General features: G+C 45.0%; 2 protein-coding genes across 3 annotated transcripts in view; one reads left to right on the forward strand and one right to left on the reverse strand.

Annotated features, from left to right (window-relative positions):
- Positions 1 to 6,003, forward strand: part of LOC137413288 (HHIP-like protein 1) — a 50,363-nt gene extending 44,360 nt beyond the window's left edge. For both annotated transcript variants that reach the window (XM_078786371.1, XM_078786372.1), the window contains exon 11: positions 4,716 to 6,003. In XM_078786371.1, coding sequence (XP_078642497.1) covers positions 4,716 to 5,129 — 414 coding nt within the window. In that variant the 3' untranslated portion in view covers positions 5,130 to 6,003. The remainder of the gene's footprint in view (positions 1 to 4,715) is intronic.
- A 5,006-nt stretch (positions 6,004 to 11,009) lies between these two features.
- LOC144888281 (uncharacterized) lies at positions 11,010 to 12,178 on the reverse strand. Its single transcript, XM_078765936.1, has one exon. The coding sequence runs from the start codon at positions 12,054 to 12,056 to the stop codon at positions 11,010 to 11,012; it is 1,047 nt and encodes a 348-aa protein (XP_078622062.1). The 5' UTR covers positions 12,057 to 12,178.
- Positions 12,179 to 19,723: the final 7,545 nt, after the last annotated feature.

The following is a 19,723-nucleotide window of genomic DNA, read 5'->3' on the forward strand; positions in this document are numbered from 1 at the left end:
ACCTCTCTCACCAGCCATGGCTCCTCAGCAAAGGACTTCTGTGACTCATTGGGACTGACACAATCTGTCAATTTCCCGACTCGGATCTCAGTCAACGGAGCATCTTCTCTTCCAGACTTGGTTATGACTAACTTCCCTGCAAATGTCTGCTGCTCTTCTTCTGCTCCAATCGGCTCATCTGATCATGTGCTTGTCAAAGTGGACATGTCTCTGGCCATTCTCAAAGAGCCTCCTCAGCGTCGACGAGTCTGGCATTTCACTCAGGCCAACTGGCACGGTCTTCAAGCAGCCATCAATCATCTGGACTGGTCTCCCATCTCCACCGCCTCTGACAACAACTCATCCTGGGAATTCTTCCAAAGTAAATTGCTCTCTCTCATGCACAGATTTATCCCATCTCGTCTTCAGTTGTCATACCTTTCCTCCCGTCCATGGTACAAGGAATCTTGTGGTGAGGCAGTTGCCCTGAAACAATTTGCTTTTGCTGCGTGGAAGGCAAATCCAATGGAAGGAAATCTCATTTCCTTTCACAAAGCCAGAAACAAGTGTGTGTCCACCCCTCAGGAGAGCCAGCAAACAATATCTCTCCACTTTCCAAACTGGTGTTGTCGCTGGTGTTGGTGTTGGTGTTGTAGCTGGTGTTGTAGCTCAAGACTGGTGTCAGGAAGATCTCCACTTTGTAGCCTGGTGTTGGCTTAGCGGTCAGGGTGCCGGTTTGGAATCCGAGGGTCCTGGGTTCGAATCCCGGTCGATCGCTGAATTAACGCCAGGGGGGTTGACTCAGCCTGTCAACCTTCCGAGGTCGGCAAATTGAGTACCAGCTTGCTGGGATGAATGATCACGGTGTGTACCCCGGCTTAGAATAGGTACACCGTATCCCTGCGCATCGTTGTTGTCAGAGGCGGTGGAGATGGGAAACCAGTCCAGATGATTGATGGCTGCTTGAAGACCGTGCCAGTTGGCCTGAGTGAAATGCCAGACTCGTCGACGCTGAGGAGGCTCTTTGAGAATGGCCAGAGAGATGTCCACTTTGACAAGCACATGATCAGATGAGCCGATTGGAGCAGAAGAAGAGCAGCAGACAGAGCATGACCAAGGGTTGGCGTCAGGAAGGACATCCGGCCATAAAAACATTGCCTCAAACAGGGGACCATGATTCTCATGGGGCCCGCAAGGCTAACCCCCGCTCTAGCGGGGAAAATGGCCTTAAAACGATCATTCATTCATTCATTTTTTCTCAAGACTGAACTCTCAAACCTGTCTCCCTCTTCCAAATCCTGGTGGCGTCTGGTCAAATCTGTTTCTGATGTTTATTCCCCCCTCCACCCCCTCCCTTACCTCAAATGGCTACACAGCTGACGCCGCACGTGAAAAAGCTGAATGCCTCAACTCTGTGTTTGCCTCAAAATCTTGTGTCTCAAACCCATCCCTCTCTGTACCCACCGTACCCAGTCATGCCCAGCTGCTCCTGGACTCTGTGTCCTTCACTCCTGACAAGGTGGGGAAGTTTCTGTCAATCCTCAAGTCTGATTCTGCAACTGGACCAGACAGCATCAGCCCACGGATCCTAAAACCCTGCTCTGCACCTCTTTCACTCCCTCTCTCTATTCTTTTCACCCTCTCTTTTGCTCAAGGTCATCTGCCATCAGCTTGGAAATCAACCAACATCACCACTTTACACAAAAAAGGTGCAAAAACAGATCCTTGCAACTACAGGCCAATCAGCCTTCTCCCAATTATCAGCAAAGTCATGGAATCCATCATTGCTTCGGATATCAAATATTTCCTCTTCTCCAATGGCTTGAGATCTGATCATCAATATGGTTTCAGACCATGTCACTCCACTCTGGACATGCTGCTTCTGCTGTCTCAACAATGGATGGAGGTCCCCAATGCCAAACAGGAAATTAGAGCCGTCTCCTTTGACATATCACGTGCCTTCGATACGGTCTGGCACCCCGCTCTGCTCACCAAACTCTCCTCCTATGGTATCCATGGAAATCTCCATCCATGGCTTGCGGACTTCCTCTCTAGTCGTAGTCAACGTGTGGCCCTGAATGGGTTTGTCTCATCTCCCCTTCCAGTTCAGGCTGGAGTTCCCCAAGGCAGTGTTCTGGGCCCCGTGCTTTTTCTGGTCTTCATCAATGATCTCTCGGACTCTCTGGAAAATCCTCCCTGTCTCTTTGCTGATGACTCCACTCTGCCACTCCATTCCTCATCCCTCAGATCGGCAGTCTGCACCCTCCTCACTCTCTGCAGACCTGGACAAAATCACAGACTGGTCAAACAAGTGGAACATGTCTTTCAATCCTGACAAATCTCACACTCTCACTATACAACAACAACAACAACATGCATTTTAAAGGCCATTTTCCCTACTAGAGCGGGGGTTAGCCTTGCGGTCCCCATGACAATCTGCTCCATTTTGCCCTATTTTCTGCATCTCTCCTTGTTAACCCCCTTGCCCGCATTTCTTCTTCCACCATCTTTAGCCAAGTCTTTCTCGGTCTTCCCCGTCCTCTACTTCCTTCTACATTCATTTCCATCACTCTTCTCAACCAGTCACTTTCATCCTTCCTCAACACATGACCAAACCATCTCAACCTGTTCCTCTTCATAGCATCAATCAAAGGCTCTATTCCCATCATCTTTCGCAATTCATCATTTGTCTTCCTCTCTCTCAACGATACTCCGCACATCCGTCGAACCATTCGCATTTCCACCCTTTCCAACCTTCGTTGCTGCTCTACGTTCATTACCCATGTCTCGCTCCCAGAAATCATAACACTTCTCACACATGCAGCATACACCTTTCCCTTCAGCTTCAACGATACTCCCCTCATCATCAGCATGCCACTCAGTTCCCGAAACTTCTTCCATGCACATCTCACTCTAGCAACCGTTGCCGAGTCTGATCCACCTTCTCCATTCAGCATGTCTCCGAGGTAGCCAAATGTTTTCACACCTTCCAGCTTCACGCCATCTCCAAGATCCAACTCAACATTTCCTCCATCTGCAGCTCCCTCTGTGCACACCTTTCATTTGAATGGAGCTGCCACACTGGTTAATGACCCTCTCAGACCACTACATTTTTGATGAACCCACTCAGCGCACATTGTGCATTGAATGGAGTTCACTCCGACACCCTTCCTACACACAGCACAGGGCCACTTCCCAGTTCTTTCCACCTCACCACATGCTTTACCACTTGCCATCACCTTTGTCTTTCCGATATTCACCTTCAGACCTTTTGTCTCCATACATTCCTTCCACGTGTTCATCTTTTCCTTGTCCATCCATACTTTCCGCAATCAACACCAGATCATCTGCATACAACAACTCCCACGGTAAACCCTCCTTTACGTTCTGAGCCAGCACCTCCATCACAGCTACAAATAGTAGTGGACTTAGTACCGACCCCTGATGCACTCCCACCTTCACCTCAAACTCACCACTGTTCCCGTCCTTCGTCCTTGCAGCTGTGCGCGCTCTTTTGTACATTGCCATCACTACACTGATCAACCATTCCTCCACTCCTAACTTCCTCAATGCCCATGTCAATACTTTGCATGGAACCCTATCGAATGCTTTCTCCAGATCAAGAAACCCAAGAAACAACTTCTTCCTCTTCTCCATTTACTTCTCGTGCAACTGCCTCACCTCACAATGAAAAGCGCGTCTGTCGTTCCTCTTCCTGGCATAAATCCAAACTGCATTTCGTCGATCGTCACTTTCTTCCTTATCCTCCTCTCCAACACCCTTTCCAATACCTTCATTCCATGCTCCAATAACTTTATCGCTCGGTACTCTCTCACTCTCACTACTCTCACTATGTCTCTCCGAAAACACCGACTGGACAACCCTCCCATCTACTTTCTGAATAATCCTCTCCAACATACCACACTTGGGAAGGCAGAGCAGTGCAAAGCTGCTGAATTAATGTTCAGCTGAGCGAAGCATATTTCAGCCCAACCCTTGAAAAGTCAGGAAAAAGTTGGGGGCGCCAAAGCCAGTTTAAGCCAGAACGGTGAAGAGTTTGGTTGTTGTAGACCTGTCCAAGTGTAGCTCGTGTTTTCGAGAGTAGTTGAAGCCAGTAAATTTAGGAGTTTATTCTGTTTCGGCCCTGTCCAGTGACATTACAGGAAATTCCAGCCCAGTGGTGCCAATGGCAGTGACCAGAGTTCCAGTCTAGCAGTGTCCAGTTCAGTCTGAGTTGTCAGATTGGCCAGGGGATAAGATGTCTCAAGATTGCCCTGAGATCTCCCAGGATTAACAACATGACAGACGAGTTCGCCATCCCTGGGTGGATGCACATTGCAGCGTCCATTTTCCTGCCGGATGTTTTTTTTAGTTTCTGGTATGTATTTTTTTCTCTCTTCACTCACTGTTTCTTCTTTTGCTTTCCCACCAGCCAATCATGCCACTGTTATTTCTTTGTGGTTCATCTTGTTTTCTTTGTGGTCCATATGTAGAGAATTTTCATACTGATGAGACATATCTGATGCCAACCCTATTGAAAACAGACTCTCCGAGGACGGGATTGTGAAACATGTTCATCAAATCCTGTATAATTATAGACGAGTAAGACATGTGCTCCAATAATTGTTGCTATGTTTGCCGTGTGTCTAGTTATTTGGGTCTGACTTCTCCCTAACTTTTTGGTCCGTACCTACCTTCCTTCACACTTGCTCTTTACCTGGCATGTTTCTTCTCAGGAACGCCAAAAAAGTAAGAAGAAAGACAAACAGAGGAGAGCACGGAAAAGAAAACCTCATGAGGGTGCAGTACGACTTGTGGGCGCAGGAAGAAGAAAGCACCAGGGCAAGGTTGAGGTGTACGCTGGTGGCAAATGGGGCTCGGTTTGTGATGACTTGTGGTCTCTGCCTGCGGCACATGTTGTTTGCCGGCAACTTGGCTTCCCCGAAGCCGCCCGAGCTCTCAAACGTTCCACCTTTATCTCTGCAGTCGAGCGTCCGTTCCTTCTAGATGATGTTATTTGTGAAGGCCGAGAGAGGAGTCTGCTGGATTGTCGCCATCAAGTTCTGGGAAAGCATAATTGCCTCGATGGTGAAAATGCTGGTGTGGAATGTCGGACTTCGGACACGGATATGACAAGGAATGAGGGATGATTTGGAAATGGTGAAGAAGAACGGGAAGAACCCGGCCTGGCTCTTGCAAGTGAAAATATAGAAGAAAAGAGTGACAGGGCTAAGAAAGGACAATGGGAAATCACAGTCATAAAGGTAGAGAGAGTATGGGAAGATTTTATACTCTTGCTGGAGCAGGGAATGTAATTAAGGCCCGAAAAATTATTCATTTTCAGTTTTAAATTTTTAACTTGTTTTACTTAATGGAAAGCAAGCATAGCTTCACAACAATATTCTTCATTATCTTCTATTTTCTTTACTGTTGTGAATACCTTTTGCTTAAGTGTACATGTTTGATATCAGGTACCTGTCGTGTTACAAAATCGTCTTCCATCAAGTGATCATAATAACAATAAAAATCCATAATATGATCAACTTTTTGCTTGTTTTGGCTCTGATCTACACTGTGGTTGACATGTAACACATTTACATGCATATTGTTCCCATTCCCAGTGTATCCGGAAGATTGTTTTCATCGATTGCAGATTGCAATGTTCATAAACCGGAAGCCAACTTTGTAACACTTCAGGTACCGATTAACAAATCTACTAACCGATGTGTCCACGGCTCGAAAAGTTGAGCACGGCCCGCTGAGGTTTTAACAGATGATCGGAATTCTTGTGGCCAATGTTTTGTGATGGTTCTTATTGATTGCGGGCACGTCTCGGGACCAAACGAACCGATTCAGATGAAACCTTTGGAGTTTAGAGCACGCCATCCTCCCAAGCTGACAAAGAACATAGAAAACTAGAACGCGACTCAGTGGAGCGCAAACTCCCGCAGTGGGTCAAGTTGGAATAGTACGTTTTGTTTAACATCCCCTCTCCCCAAAACAATAAATGAAAAAGAAAATAGGCCCGAACTGTCAGAGAATTTATTTTGATATATCTCGGAATTAGAGGAGAAAAACATCATTTAAGAATAAGAATAAAATCTTTAATGCAGCAAAACAGAAAAAAAGTTCCCCGGTCTGGAATAATATCCTGAGCTTCACCAAAAACTAATCAATTCTTCCTTATCCCAAGGGCAATCATCCCACCAACTTTCATCCAAATATGTTCAGAACATTTCCAGATATCTTGTTCACAAACACACGCACACACACACACACACACACACACACACACACACACACACACACACACACACACACACGATCATGTAAATTTCGCATGTGGAAAAAGTAAGTACACCCTTGGCTCTAATCAGTGGTATTGCCCCCTTTGGTAGAAACAACCTCAAGTAGGCGTTTTTTTTCTTTGTTTTTTTGTATACTGAATCGAGGCTCGTGAAAGAGCTAACATATATTTCACAAACAAATCAACCAGACAAACAAAATATATAAAAAGAGGGAGCGGAAGACAAGATGGGGAGAGAAGGGGAAGCACACAAACACAACATTTGAGAGCAGGGAGATGTGTGGGAGGGAGAGGGCTTGGGGGGAGGAGGTGTGGGAAGGGGGGGGGGGGGGTGGGAGGAGTATAAAACACAAGGACACCAAGGACTTCCAGGCCAGAAGTTGGTATTTCAAAAAAGTGGATTTGTGGATAAGAGATGTGAAATTGTGAAAAAGTGGATAAGAGATGGTGGTGAACAGCTGTTTTAAAGACCTGGAGGGTGGAGTGGGATTGAAGAGAGTGAGTTTGTTCCAGAGGCAGGAGAAAAGAGGAATGAAGGAGTGAAGGTGAGCAGAGAGTCTTGATTTTGGCAGTTTAACCATAAGAGGGTTGCAGGCAGATCTTGTGCGACCTGTAGGAATATTTGAGGGACAGAGCCCGGTGAGAGCTGGGGGGGGGGGGGGGGGGTGGCAAGACCAGAGAGGAGTTGGTAGAAGACGGAAAGACCACCAACCTGCCTGCGGTGAGTGAGTGAAAGGCCCTTGGGGTTAGCTTCATCGCGGAAGATTCCAATGATTCTGAACGCTTTGTTTTCAACAGCGTGAAGACGAGCGAGGTGTGAGGCAGGAGCACCAGCCCAGAGGGGAGAGCAGTATTCCATTGAGCTGCGGATGAAACCCATGTATGTGGTGAGGAGCTCAGGTGTGCCAAGGAAGGACTTCACACGACGGAGGATGCCCAGTCGGCGACTGGCTTTGGAGGCCAAGATCATGGCAGATAGTGAGACCCAAAAGCTTGAGTGACAGAACTTCTTGGAGAGGATTATTCAGAGTGGATGGGAGGGTTGTCCAGTCGGTCTTTTCGGAGACATCGTAAGAGTGTGAGATTTGTCCGGATTGAAAGATATGTTCCACTTGTTTGCCCAGTCTGTGATTTTGTCCAGGTCTGCAGAGAGTGAGGAGGCTGCAGACTGCCGATCTGAGGGATGAGGAATGGAGCGACAGAGAGTAGAGTCATCGGCAAGAGAAAGAGAGGATTTTCAAGAGTCAGAGAGATCATTGATAAAAAACCACCTTTTTAGAGGCCATTTTTCCCCGCAAAGCGGGGGTTGGCCTTTTTCGGGAACCGTGGTTGTTGTTGTTTTTCGGTCCCCTTTTTGAAGCAATGTTTTACGGCCGGATGCCCTTCCTGACGCCAACCCTTTTTGCCGCCTTTAACGACAAACAGGGAATTACCAGTGAACTGGTACTCAATTAGCCGACCTCGGAAGGATGACAGGCTGAGTCAACCCCCCTGGCGTTAATTCAGCAATCGACCGGGATTCGAACCCAGGATCCTAGGATCCTAAGCCGGCACCCTAGCCACTAGCCCAACACCAGGGATCATTGATGAAGACCAGAAAAAGCACAGGGCCCAGAACACTGCCTTGGGGAACTCCAGCCTGAACAGGAAGAGGAGATGAGAGAAACCCATTCAGGGCCACACGTTGACTACGACGAGAGAGGACGTACGCCAGCCATGCGTGGAGATTTCCATGGATACCAAAGGAGGAGAGTTTGGTGAGCAGAGTGGGGTGCGAGATCGTATCGAAGGCACGTGATATGTCAAGGAGACAGCTCTAATTTCCTGTTTGGCATTGAGGACCTCCATCCATTGTTGAGAAAGCAGAAGCAGCATGTCCAGAGTAGAGTGACCAGGTCTGAAACCAAATTGATTATCAGAGATCAAGCCATTGGAGAAGAGGAAAGAGTTTCAGTTTCTTATAACTATCTACCAGTCTCTGACATCGACTTGGAGAAATTTTTGCCCACTCCTCCATGCAGAATTCTTTCAGCTGTGCAATGTTTGAGGGGGTTCTTGCATGCACAGCTCGTTTCAAATCCCCCCACAACATCTCGATTGGATTTAGATCCGGGCTTTGACTTGGCCATTCCAGAATCCTCCATTTCTTTCTTTTCAGCCATTGCTTGGTGGATTTACTGGTATGTTTAGGGTCATTGTCATGTTGCAAGGTCCACCTTTGGTTGAGCTTCAAATTCTCCGACAGATTGCCTCACATTATCCTCAAGCACCCTCTGGTACAATGAAGCATTCATAGTGGATTCCATGACAGTGAGCTGCCCAGGCCCTGATGCAGCAAAGCTGCCCCAAACCATAATATTTCCACCACCATGCTTTACAGTTAGTATCAGGTTCTTGTGGTCAAATGCTGTCTTTGGTTTTTGCCAAACATGTCTTCTGGTACTGTGGCGAAATAGCTCTACCTTTGACTCATCTGTCCAGAGCACATTGCTCCAGAAGTGCTGGTCTTTGCCTCGGTGTTCATTGGCAAACTTTAGTCTTGCCCTGGTGTTCTTTCTGGACAGCAAAGGTTTGCTCCTGGCACACCTCCCATGTAGATCAAATTTGTGCAGCCTCTTTCTAATCGTAGACTCGTGCACTTTGACATCAACAATGACGAGAGCTACCTGTAGGTCCGGTGATGACATTCTGGGGTTCTTAGAGACTTTTCAGCATCTTGCGGTCTGCTCTCGGGCTGAACTTGCTGGGGCGGCCTGGCCTGAACAAGTTGGCAGTTGTTTGGAATCTTCTCCACTTGTAGATGATCTTCTGGACAGTCGAATGATTGATTTCAAATTGTTTGGAGATCTTTTTAAATCGCTTCCCAGACTCGTAGGCATCAATAACCTTCTTTCTGAAGGCCTCAGAGAGCTCTTTTGATCTAGGCATGGTGACGCCGCACACTTGAACAACAAAGAGCAAACCAAACTAAATGTCTGAGGTTTAAATAAGACAGGTTTCTCCAAGATCCTTTCTAACGATGTTCTAATCATTTGCACCTGAGCTAGTGCACCTGATTCTAATTTTAGGTATTTGAAGTAGTGATAAATGTAGGGGTGTACCTACTTTTTCCACATGCCAAATTTGCATTTATGTTTATTTAAATTATACAATGGACTACAAAATGTAACTGTTTCATGATATTTGTTATATATAACCTTTATCTATCAATATTGTTGAAATTAAGATCAAATAGCTGTATGTTGAAAAAGTCAAAACTTTACATGGGGGTGTACCTACTTTTTCACATGACTATATATATATATATCTATGTAAACGCATCCTTAATAATATAATTAATCCTTTTTCTACAAGATTCTCATGACTTATTGTGTAGCATTGTTGAGACTCATCAAATAACTGAACTATTTCTGTCTCATTAACAATACATTGGAGTTTGTTGTCATTATAATGCATTTTATTAATTAAGAGGACGAGGGACAGGTTTTAATTGGAATGCCTGCGATAACTCGCTTACTTACTAGTTTTATACTTCTACACTTGATACTGAGGTGCTTGCCAATTGGGGGAGAGTGGGGTGTTGATATTAGTACAAGTCACAACTTTCAATGACTAAATAATGATACTTATATGACCAAGATATCCTTATCTAAACGGTGTAATGGGGGTGAGGTTGTAGTGTTATAAAGGGGTTGATGGGGGTCTAATGTAATTAATGCAACTACTCACATTCTGTGCAGACAGACCCAAATCCGATACCCTCTCCTCTGTCGAGAATAAAAAGTATTCCTCACTAAAAAAAAGATAACGCAATCAGAGAAGATATTTGAGGATTTTCACCTTTTTCACAGTGATTTCAAAGAGAATAAAGAAGAACTTGCAATTAAAAAATAACAAATAATCCGGTTATATGCACCTTTATTTTTTTTGCAGCGATTCACAGAGAATAAAGATCAACTTGTAATAAATATATCAAAGCAAATAATCCGGTTAAATACACAAAAATCGTCACAATGCCACTCAAAAATTCAAAATAAAAACAAAATAATTCACCACCTGCACAAGGTTTGTACAACACCTGCACATTCATCACCTGCACAAGATGTAACCACAGCAACCCTTGCAAGAAACATTGACTACTCTTTAGAAACACATCAATTGGCTTCTCAACGGAATGTTTTGCATATTTAATGTGGATAAATGTGCAAAACACTGAAGATAGATAACGTGCAAGAACTCACTGTTGGTGAATGTTTTTGTGCGTAAATAAACCCGATCGCTGACGAAAAAAACTTTAAAAACAAAGAACACTTTGGTGTTTTGGTGTACAAGTTGTTGATCTCCGATTGGGGCCAGTTCATAAATACACAGCGATACTGCAATACTGGTACTGCACATTGGTTTATGGTTTTGATTTTTTTTCACTGGAGAGAGCCATGACTTCTGAATTAGTCTTACACTCCGTAGGTACTCTCTGCTTCTCCCGTTGGTTGTTATCTCCATATGCATGTGTTATGAATTCTTTAATCTCTTCGGTTCAGAAATGAGCACCTCAACTCGGACACTGTACAAGAGGTTTATAGAGGGATAAGGATAATATGCATGGTAGATATATGGGCACATAAGCTCGTAGCACCTTTTGGTCCTCACACAGCCAGCAACCAACAACATCTCAAGGAATCACAATTTGTATTCTGCAATTTGTATTCTGCAAGTTTCTAAACTAGTGCTTCCTCCAATGACTATTGCGCCTGTGCCCTGTCTTCTTCCCCGTGTGAATTCGTTTGTGTGTATTTAAACTTGATGAATGACGAAAAACCTTTGAACACACAGAACACTTGTCCGGTTTCTCCCCCGTGTGAATTCTTTTGTGTGTATTTAAAGTTGATAACTGACGAAAAACCTTTGAACACACAGAACACTTGTGCGGCTTCTTCCCCGTGTGAATTAGTTTGTGTGTATTTAAAGTTGATGACTGACGAAAAACCTTTGAACACACAGAACACTTGTGCGGCTTCTTCCCCGTGTGAATTAGTTTGTGGCTATTTAAAGTTGATGACTGACGAAAAACCTTTGAACACACAGAACACTTGTGCGGCTTCTTCCCCGTGTGAATTAGTTTGTGGCTATTTAAAGTTGATGACTGACGAAAAACCTTTGAACACACAGAACACTTGTCCGGTTTCTTCCCCGTGTGAATTCTTTTGTGTGTATTTAAAGTTGATGACTGACGAAAAACCTTTGAACACACAGAACACTTGTGCGGTTTCTCCCCCGTGTGAATTAGTTTGTGTGTATTTAAAGTTGATGACTGACGAAAAACCTTTGAACACACAGAACACTTGTCCGGTTTCTTCCCCGTGTGAATTCTTTTGTGTGTATTTAAAGTTGATGACTGACGAAAAACCTTCGAACACACAGAACACTTGTACGGTTTCTCCCCCCTGTGAATTCTTTTGTGTCTACTTAAAGTTGATGAATGACGAAAATCTTCAGAACACACAGAACATTTGAATGGTTTGTCCCCAATGTGAATGTGTCTGTGTTGATTTAAGGCTATTGGACGTCTGAAAGCCTGAGAACACACGGAACACTTGTACGGTTTCTCCCCCGTGTGAATTAGTTTGTGTGTATTTAAATTTGATGGATGAGGAAAAACCTTTGAACACACAGAACACTCGTACAACTTCCCCCGTTGGTTGTTATCTTCATTCGCAGGTTTCAGCAGGTGTAACGGGGTCCTCCCACAACTTGATGTATCCATCTCCATTTTGACTTGATGCTGATAACCACAAAACTCCTTCCAACGCTTGTGCTGATTCTTCACCAATTTTGTCTCAATGTGGACGAGTGTGCAAAATCCTCACGACACAATGAGCATGTGTTCAACTTCTTCCCAGTTTGTCGTTTGTGATGTTGAAATAAAACTGAAGGAGAGAGAGAGAGAGACAGAGAGAGACAGAGAGAGAGACAGAGAGAGAGACAGAGACAGAGACAGAGAATTAAAAATCAATTACAAAAATCCTTTTTAATGAGCGATCGTTTAAATGTCACCACCTCCATACACCATAACAATGATACATTACATGTCGTGAATAACTTTTGAAAGATATATTCCATTCACGAAACCTCAGTCGAGTTGATTATTTCCCAGGTGATGATTAAAGGGCATTTACCAATCAATTTCAGATTCCCAGACAGGCACCAAGACTTGCTCATACAGCTTGAAGTTGTTGCCACACAGTGTGCTTGACCTAGTCTTGATCGTGCCAAATTAGTCTGCGAATAAAGATAGGTTGAGGTGCTTGTCTCTTCACACCCTCTTCAACCTTTTGGAAGTTTAGACACTCCGGAATAGTGCATATATATATATATATTCTGAACGCTGTTATGCAATCCAGAGGGGCATTACATGACAGCTAAATATTACAGACAACAATCTATTCCAATTAAAATAAATACCTCAATGCGATCATTAAACATGAGGAATGTTAATTTTCTGTGCTCCAATTTGAGAAACAGATAATATTGGGTCTTTTAGAAACAGAAAGAGACTATATTGTCTTTTACTTGTCGTCACTCGGGGGCGAAAGGTCAGAAACGTTCTCTTCTCTTCGCATCAGAGCTTGCAGGATCATGCGGCAGAATTTGCCAGGCACAACAAATAAGTCATGTTGCACTCCAGCCTAAAGCATGGTTTTGCAAGTGCGCCACAAGACAATCTGTGACAGGATTTAGAGAAAAGCAAACAAAAGGATACCGTGAAAGGTTGGATCCTGTCTTTACAGACTACTGAGCCCGATGAGGAAGGGTGCAGTTGCAGTATGCATCCTTCTGGTAGAATATGGAATACCCAGACTCTTCCTAGAGCTGGCCATCCGACCAAACTGAGAAACTGGGCAAGAAGGACCTTCGTCAGGGAATGGGAGAAACCCCCAACTCCTGATGTGCAGAGCTGATAGAGAAATACCCAAGAAGACACAAACCTGTAATTGCTGCCAGTGGAGCTTCTACAAAGTATTGACGCAAGGGGTTGAATACTGTTACGTTTGTGGGGGTTGGTGACGAATTGCCATAATGGTCAGGATCGTATAGGTTTTAGTATGGAGCATGGACGTGAAGAAGAAGAACCTCGATCTAATAAGTAGGGAACCTGTCAGGTTAAGAGTGTTTGCATGTCACCATAAGGCGCTTAAGTGTTAACTAGACAGGGCTTAAGATTAATTCCCAAGTGTGGAATTGGCCCTTGTGATTTTTCTTGTGTTTTTTTTTTTTTTTTACATTCATTCAGCCGGCCATGCAATGGGCTCCATTAGCCACAACACCGACAAGCCGACGGATACCAGCACATTTGCCGATCGGGCTTAGCCCACGCCACAACCACCGACGTAATATGAACATTCTCGAAGAGACAAAACTCTGCCCCCTGATGGATTGTAACAGAGAGACCACGCACCGAGCTTCCTCATTCATCGAGCCGATCATGGAGCGATTGGGCAGAATACAGTGACTGGACAGAGTGTGACGTCAGAGCTGGAGAGACTTCGAGGCAAAAGAAGAAGAATCTGTCACTTTCTCGGTCTCTTGGCATGAACAAGGAAGGCGCCATATTTCCTTTGTCCATGCTGGTGCGATTTGGCTTTGTGACAGGTGGACGCCTTTTGTCCCTGGCTTGGCTGTTCCTGGCTTGTGTGCGATCGTGGAGAGGAGGAAGAAGAATCCCTCTCACTCTCTCCCTCTGTCTGGTGCTGGCGTCGTGGCGGGTGGTTGCGTTTTTCGTGTGCACCATGAAGGGAACATTCGGTGCTTTGTGGAGCCTTTACCCCATTGGGGGAAGGGGGGGGGGGGGTGTTGTTAGACTCGGTGCTTCTCGAAAACCAGAAAAGAACAAAAACCAGAAAATTGTCTGAGGAGGTCAGACAAGATTGGAGCCAAGCATGGACAATGTCAAGGCTACAAGTCCATCTCCAGAGACCTTGATGTTCCTGTGTCTGTCGTACGCAATGTTATCAGGAATAATGTAGCCAACCTCCCTGGACATGACCTAAGAGAAAACCTGATAGAAGATTGCAGCGAAGAATTGTTTCAATGTTGGAGAAAGCACCTTTATCAACTGCCAAACAGATTCAAACTGACCTTCAGACACAAGGTATGACAGTTTCAACTCGCATCATCCATCACCAACTCAATGAAAGTAGACCCATGAAGACCCCACTGCTGCTGAGAGATAAGCTTGATGAATAAGCTTGAGGATTTTGCACACTCGTCCACATTGAGACAAAACACACCTGAACAAACCAAAATCCTTCTGGGAGAATGTTATGTGGACAGATTAGATCAAATTAGAGCTTTCTGGTAAAGCACATAATCTCTATTTTAACAGAAAACAAAATGAAGCCTTCAAAGAAAACAACTCCTTGCCTCCAGTCAAACATGGAGGAGGTTCAGTGATGTTTTGGGTTTTCTGTGCTGCCTGTGGCACTGAGTACCTTGAATGTGTGCATCACATCATGAAATCAGGAGATTACCAAGGCATTTTGGAGCACAATGTTCAACCCATTGTCAGAAAGCTGGATCTCCATCGAAGGTCATGGGTCTTGCAGCAGAAGAAGACCCCAAACGCACTTCAAAAAGCACCCAGGTATGGTTCAAGACCAAACGCTGGACTGTTCTGAAGTGGCCAGCAATGAGACCAGATCTAAATCCTATTGAACACCTGTGGGGAGATCTGAAAACAGCAGTTGGGAGAACCTAGTTGAGAAAAACCTTAAAATCTGGGAGAACTGGAGCAGTTTGCACAAGAAGAGTGGGCCAAACTGCCAGTAGAGAGGTGCAGGAAGCTCATTCATGGATATAGGAAGCGCTTGACGACTGCAGTTATTTTGTCCAAAGGCTGTGCTCAAATTTGTATTTTCTGATTTAAAGGGACAGATTAAGTTCTGAATCAAAAACAAAGGTTCTGTAATATTAACAGTTAAATAAAGAATAGTGGGGACCAAATAGTTTCGTCAATTTCAACTTATTTTTAGAGAAAACTGTGAGTTGTTTGAAAAAAGTTCAAGGGTGCCAATATTTTTGGATACGAGTGTTCCGTTATATTCAAGAAAGAATATCGCACAGATCACTGACAAAGAAAGAGCAAGCAAAGGCCTATTATATGATTCACATGATAATCTGTGAAAAAAATGCAGAAGAAAGTAAAGATAAAATATACACAGATGCCTTCCATGTTGATCGATGTCAAGTTAGACATTCTTTGGCAAAAGTAATTGGCACTTACCACCATGGTGTGGAACTTTCTGGATGTCAAAGCAAACGCCTCACCAACTGCTCGCACCTATATGGTTTTCCCACCTGGAAAACGTACAATTCACCGGATGATGCATCATGTCATGCAAAGCGTTAACCTCATGAAAATGTAACGGTTTTAAAAAATGGGATTCTTTTTAAAATGACCTTCCTTTAAAATGTCATGCACAACCATGCATGTTATATGATCAAATATGAAGATGCATTATCAAAACTGCATATTGTACGTGCATTACTTCGAATGACAAAGCGAATCTAATTGTGTTTTAAAAACCCGGACTTTACAACAAATCTTGCTTGATATCCATCACCAAGGAACCTCCTGGGAATCTCGTGAAAATGAAGGAAGAAGACTCGTCTCTCGGAAGTGTTTGTACGTACACAGAGTTCCCTCATCCCCGTTTGTATTGTCCAATTTAATGTAAAGATGAGATAAAAATGGAGGGGGCAATGCACCTGTAAAGGGGAGCTAGGTCTCTAGGTGTGTGTGTCTGTCTCTCTGTGTGTCTCTCTGTGTGTCTCTCTGTGTGTCTCTCTGTGTGTCTCTCTGTGTGTCTCTCTGTGTGTCTCTCTGTGTGTCTCTCTGTGTGTCTCTCTGTGTGTCTCTCTGTGTGTCTCTCTGTGTGTCTCTCTGTGTGTCTCTCTGTGTGTCTCTCTGTGTGTCTCTCTGTGTGTCTCTCTGTGTCTCTCTCTGTGTGTCTCTCTGTGTGTCTCTCTCTCTGTCTCTCTCTCTCTGTCTCTCTCTCTCTGTCTCTCTCTCTCTGTCTCTCTCTCTCTGTCTCTCTCTCTGTCTCTCTCTCTGTCTCTCTCTCTGTCTCTCTCTCTGTCTCTCTCTCTGTCTCTCTCTCTGTCTCTCTCTCTGTCTCTCTCTCTGTCTCTCTCTCTGTCTCTCTCTCTGTCTCTCTCTCTGTCTCTCTCTCTCTCTCTCTCTCTCTCTGTCTCTCTCTCTGTCTCTCTCTCTGTCTCTCTCTCTGTCTCTCTCTCTCTGTCTCTCTCTCTCTGTCTCTCTCTCTCTGTCTCTCTCTCTCTGTCTCTCTCTCTCTGTCTCTCTCTCTCTGTCTCTCTCTCTCTGTCTCTCTCTCTCTGTCTCTCTGTCTCTCTCTCTCTGTCTCTCTCTCTCTGTCTCTCTCTCTCTGTCTCTCTCTCTCTGTCTCTCTCTCTCTGTCTCTCTCTCTCTGTCTCTCTCTCTCTGTCTCTCTCTCTGTCTCTCTCTCTGTCTCTCTCTCTGTCTCTCTCTCTGTCTCTCTCTCTGTCTCTCTCTCTGTCTCTCTCTCTCTGTCTCTCTCTCTGTCTCTCTCTCTGTGACATGGCCTCTTGACCTCCGAGGAAGTCACCTGATAATTAAAGGTGTAAATTGGAATACAGTTGTGTAGATATATGATGTAGCTTCACAATGAATTATGATTTGTTAAAGTATGTTCAGGAGAACTGAAGTTATAAGCAAAAATGCTACCCCTCTCTCCTAAAATTCAACTTCCAGATTATATGGAGGTGGGTTTGTTTGCAGAGCGATAACTATCATTAAGCTACTAGATAGGCAGGGTTATCATACCAAAATATAAACTCGAGACATGAAGGAAGACAAAAATACCAAAATTGTTTGCTCACCTTGGGTGGTACCAATTTGTTAAAAGATCAGTATTGGCCCCTGGACGAACTGGGTGGTTTGCGATCGTCTTCCAAGCGGTAGTTATGGCTGGAGTTTGGATGATTTGCTGAAGTACACACCTGCGCGTTTCGGAATTTGTTCAGGATGCCGGCGATGACTCGCCTGCTCTTAACGAAGAATGCCACACGAGCTTTAACGTCCACCGACTAATGATGTCAACGGGAAATCCGTTCGGCGTCCATCGCACGGACGTCGCATACATCGGTGAATCACCCCGAGTGTGAAACAACTCGTGTCCATCACCAACAGGTATACAAACCAACACGTGATCGAGAGAGTCTGGTTTGGAGCACCAAGACCGAAGAGCTGTGAACGCACGTCCAACGACAATGGATGAACGGACTGGACCTGCCCTTGTTTAACTTTGGTTACTTTACACGACGACGTTTACTTATTAAAACAGTCGTAAACTTTTACTCGAATGACGAAATGTCGGTGTTGAACGATTGCGGTGAAAATGCAATTTACAACATAAAAGGAAATAGAACTCGTCAATTTGAAGATAAAACTCGAACTTCTTGCGCGAATCGTGGGCGATGAAGATGGAGGCAAAAAGTTTGTTTGAAAAAGTTTTCTAAAGTTAGCCATTGCGCTCCGTCGCTAAAAGAACGAGAACAGCACTCGGTCGAGAGCACACCTCCACCTGGTTGGCCATATCACTCAATGGTGAAGAATCACTTAAAAAATTAAATAATTCTCATATCCGAATCGATATTCAGATCTTCACCAAAATCGAATCGATTTGTCCTTGTCAGACACCCAACATGTCCACCAAGTTTCGTCCAAATCCGTCCACAACTTTTTGAGATATCCTGGTATGTATCATTTTTGGCCCTATTTTCCAATGGTCGTTTCGCGCTTAAATGTTTTTTTTTCACTTTACAAATCCTAGCATCCGGATCCGAATCCGGAACTTCACCAAACTCTAATCATTTCGTCCTCGTCACATACAATAACTCTCTGCCAAATTTCGTCCGAACCGTGGAGAACCTTTTGAACGGACAGACAGGGCTGAAAACAAAACGTCCATCGACCTTTGGTGGCGCAGGTAACAAACGGAAAAAGAAAGAACATCCGACTCGAAAGTTTTCTCGACAAACTCTCCGGTTCTCGCAATATTTTGTGATTGTTGGTTCTCATCGACACACCTGTTAACCGAAGCTCACCTGTTAACCGAAGCTTTGCGTCTCGGAGAGCGTGTTCACCGCGACAGCAAGAGGAGGCGATGGAACCTCGTGGACGTGCAGTTGCATCGGACTCGAGGAGCACAACAGGAGCACGAGCCCGGGATGCTCCTGGTTTTATAACAAACTCCCAGATCCCGATTACAATCAGGTGCAATTACACTTAATGTTGAGCAATCAACACGTGATTAAGGGTGTTCTTCGTGAAATGTAAAGAAAACGATAATCGATGATAACACCTTGTACATGAAACATCATCTTCAAAGAAACTTTACTGTGTGCACAGATTACATGATATAAATATTTAATTGCCTCATCAAAGCAAGAGCAAAGGTACGTGACGCATGACGCATCACGTGATGGGGGAGGTGCTGATGAACACTTGGAAGTTTCGTCAAAGATGGAAGTGTAAAAAAGACGTTTTTGCTTTGAATTGTTCAGGTCAATGTTTTGACGATGTTTTCAAACGATGCAGAAAAATATATTTAAAAATCGATGGAGGGAAACATCGAAAAGAAAGTTCCGTTTGTTGATTGCAGAAGAGTTCGAACTTTGAGATCGAAATGAATTCCCATGGAACTTTTACCTGCCCTTCTTTTACCTGCCCTTCTTTTACCTGCCCTTCTTTTACCTGCCCTTCTTTTACCTGCCCTTCTTCGGGTAAAGGCCCTTCTACTGGTAGAGGGGATGGTGAGGGGTTAGGGTAGAGGGGATGGTGAGGGGTTAGGGTAGCGGGGATGGTGAGGGGTTAGGGTAGCGGGGATGGTGAGGGGTTAGGGTAGCGGGGATGGTGAGGGGTTAGGGTAGCGGGGATGGTGAGGGGTTAGGGTAGCGGGGCTGGTGAGGGGTTAGGGTAGCGGGGATGGTGAGGGGTTAGGGTAACGGGGCTGGTGAGGGGTTAGGGTAGAGGGGATGGTGAGGGGTTAGGGTAGCGGGGATGGTGGGAGGTTAGGGTAGAGGGGATCGTGAGAGCTTAGGGTAGCGGGGATGGTGAGGGGTTAGGGTAGCGGGGATGGTGAGGGGTTAGGGTAGCGGGGATGGTGAGGAGTTAGGGTAGCGGGGATGGTGAGGGGTTAGGGTAGCGGGGCTGGTGAGGGGTTAGGGTAGCGGGGATGGTGAGGGGTTAGGGTAGCGGGGATGGTGAGGGGTTAGGGTAACGGGGCTGGTGAGGGGTTAGGGTAGCGGGGATGGTGAGGGGTTAGGGTAGCGGGGATGGTGAGGGGTTAGGGTAGCGGGGATGGTGAGGGGTTAGGGTAGCGGGGATAGTGAGAGGTT

Source organism: Myxine glutinosa, chromosome 11 (genome assembly GCF_964187855.1).
Source record: "Myxine glutinosa chromosome 11, kmMyxGlut1.1, whole genome shotgun sequence".
In the NCBI taxonomy this organism is placed as follows: Eukaryota; Metazoa; Chordata; class Myxini; order Myxiniformes; family Myxinidae; genus Myxine; species Myxine glutinosa.

What these genes read in the sequence shown, in the direction of transcription:
- LOC144888281 (XM_078765936.1), bottom strand. Translation starts at nt 12,056, where the DNA reads ATGGAGATGGATACATCAAGTTGTGGGAGGACCCCGTTACACCTGCTG.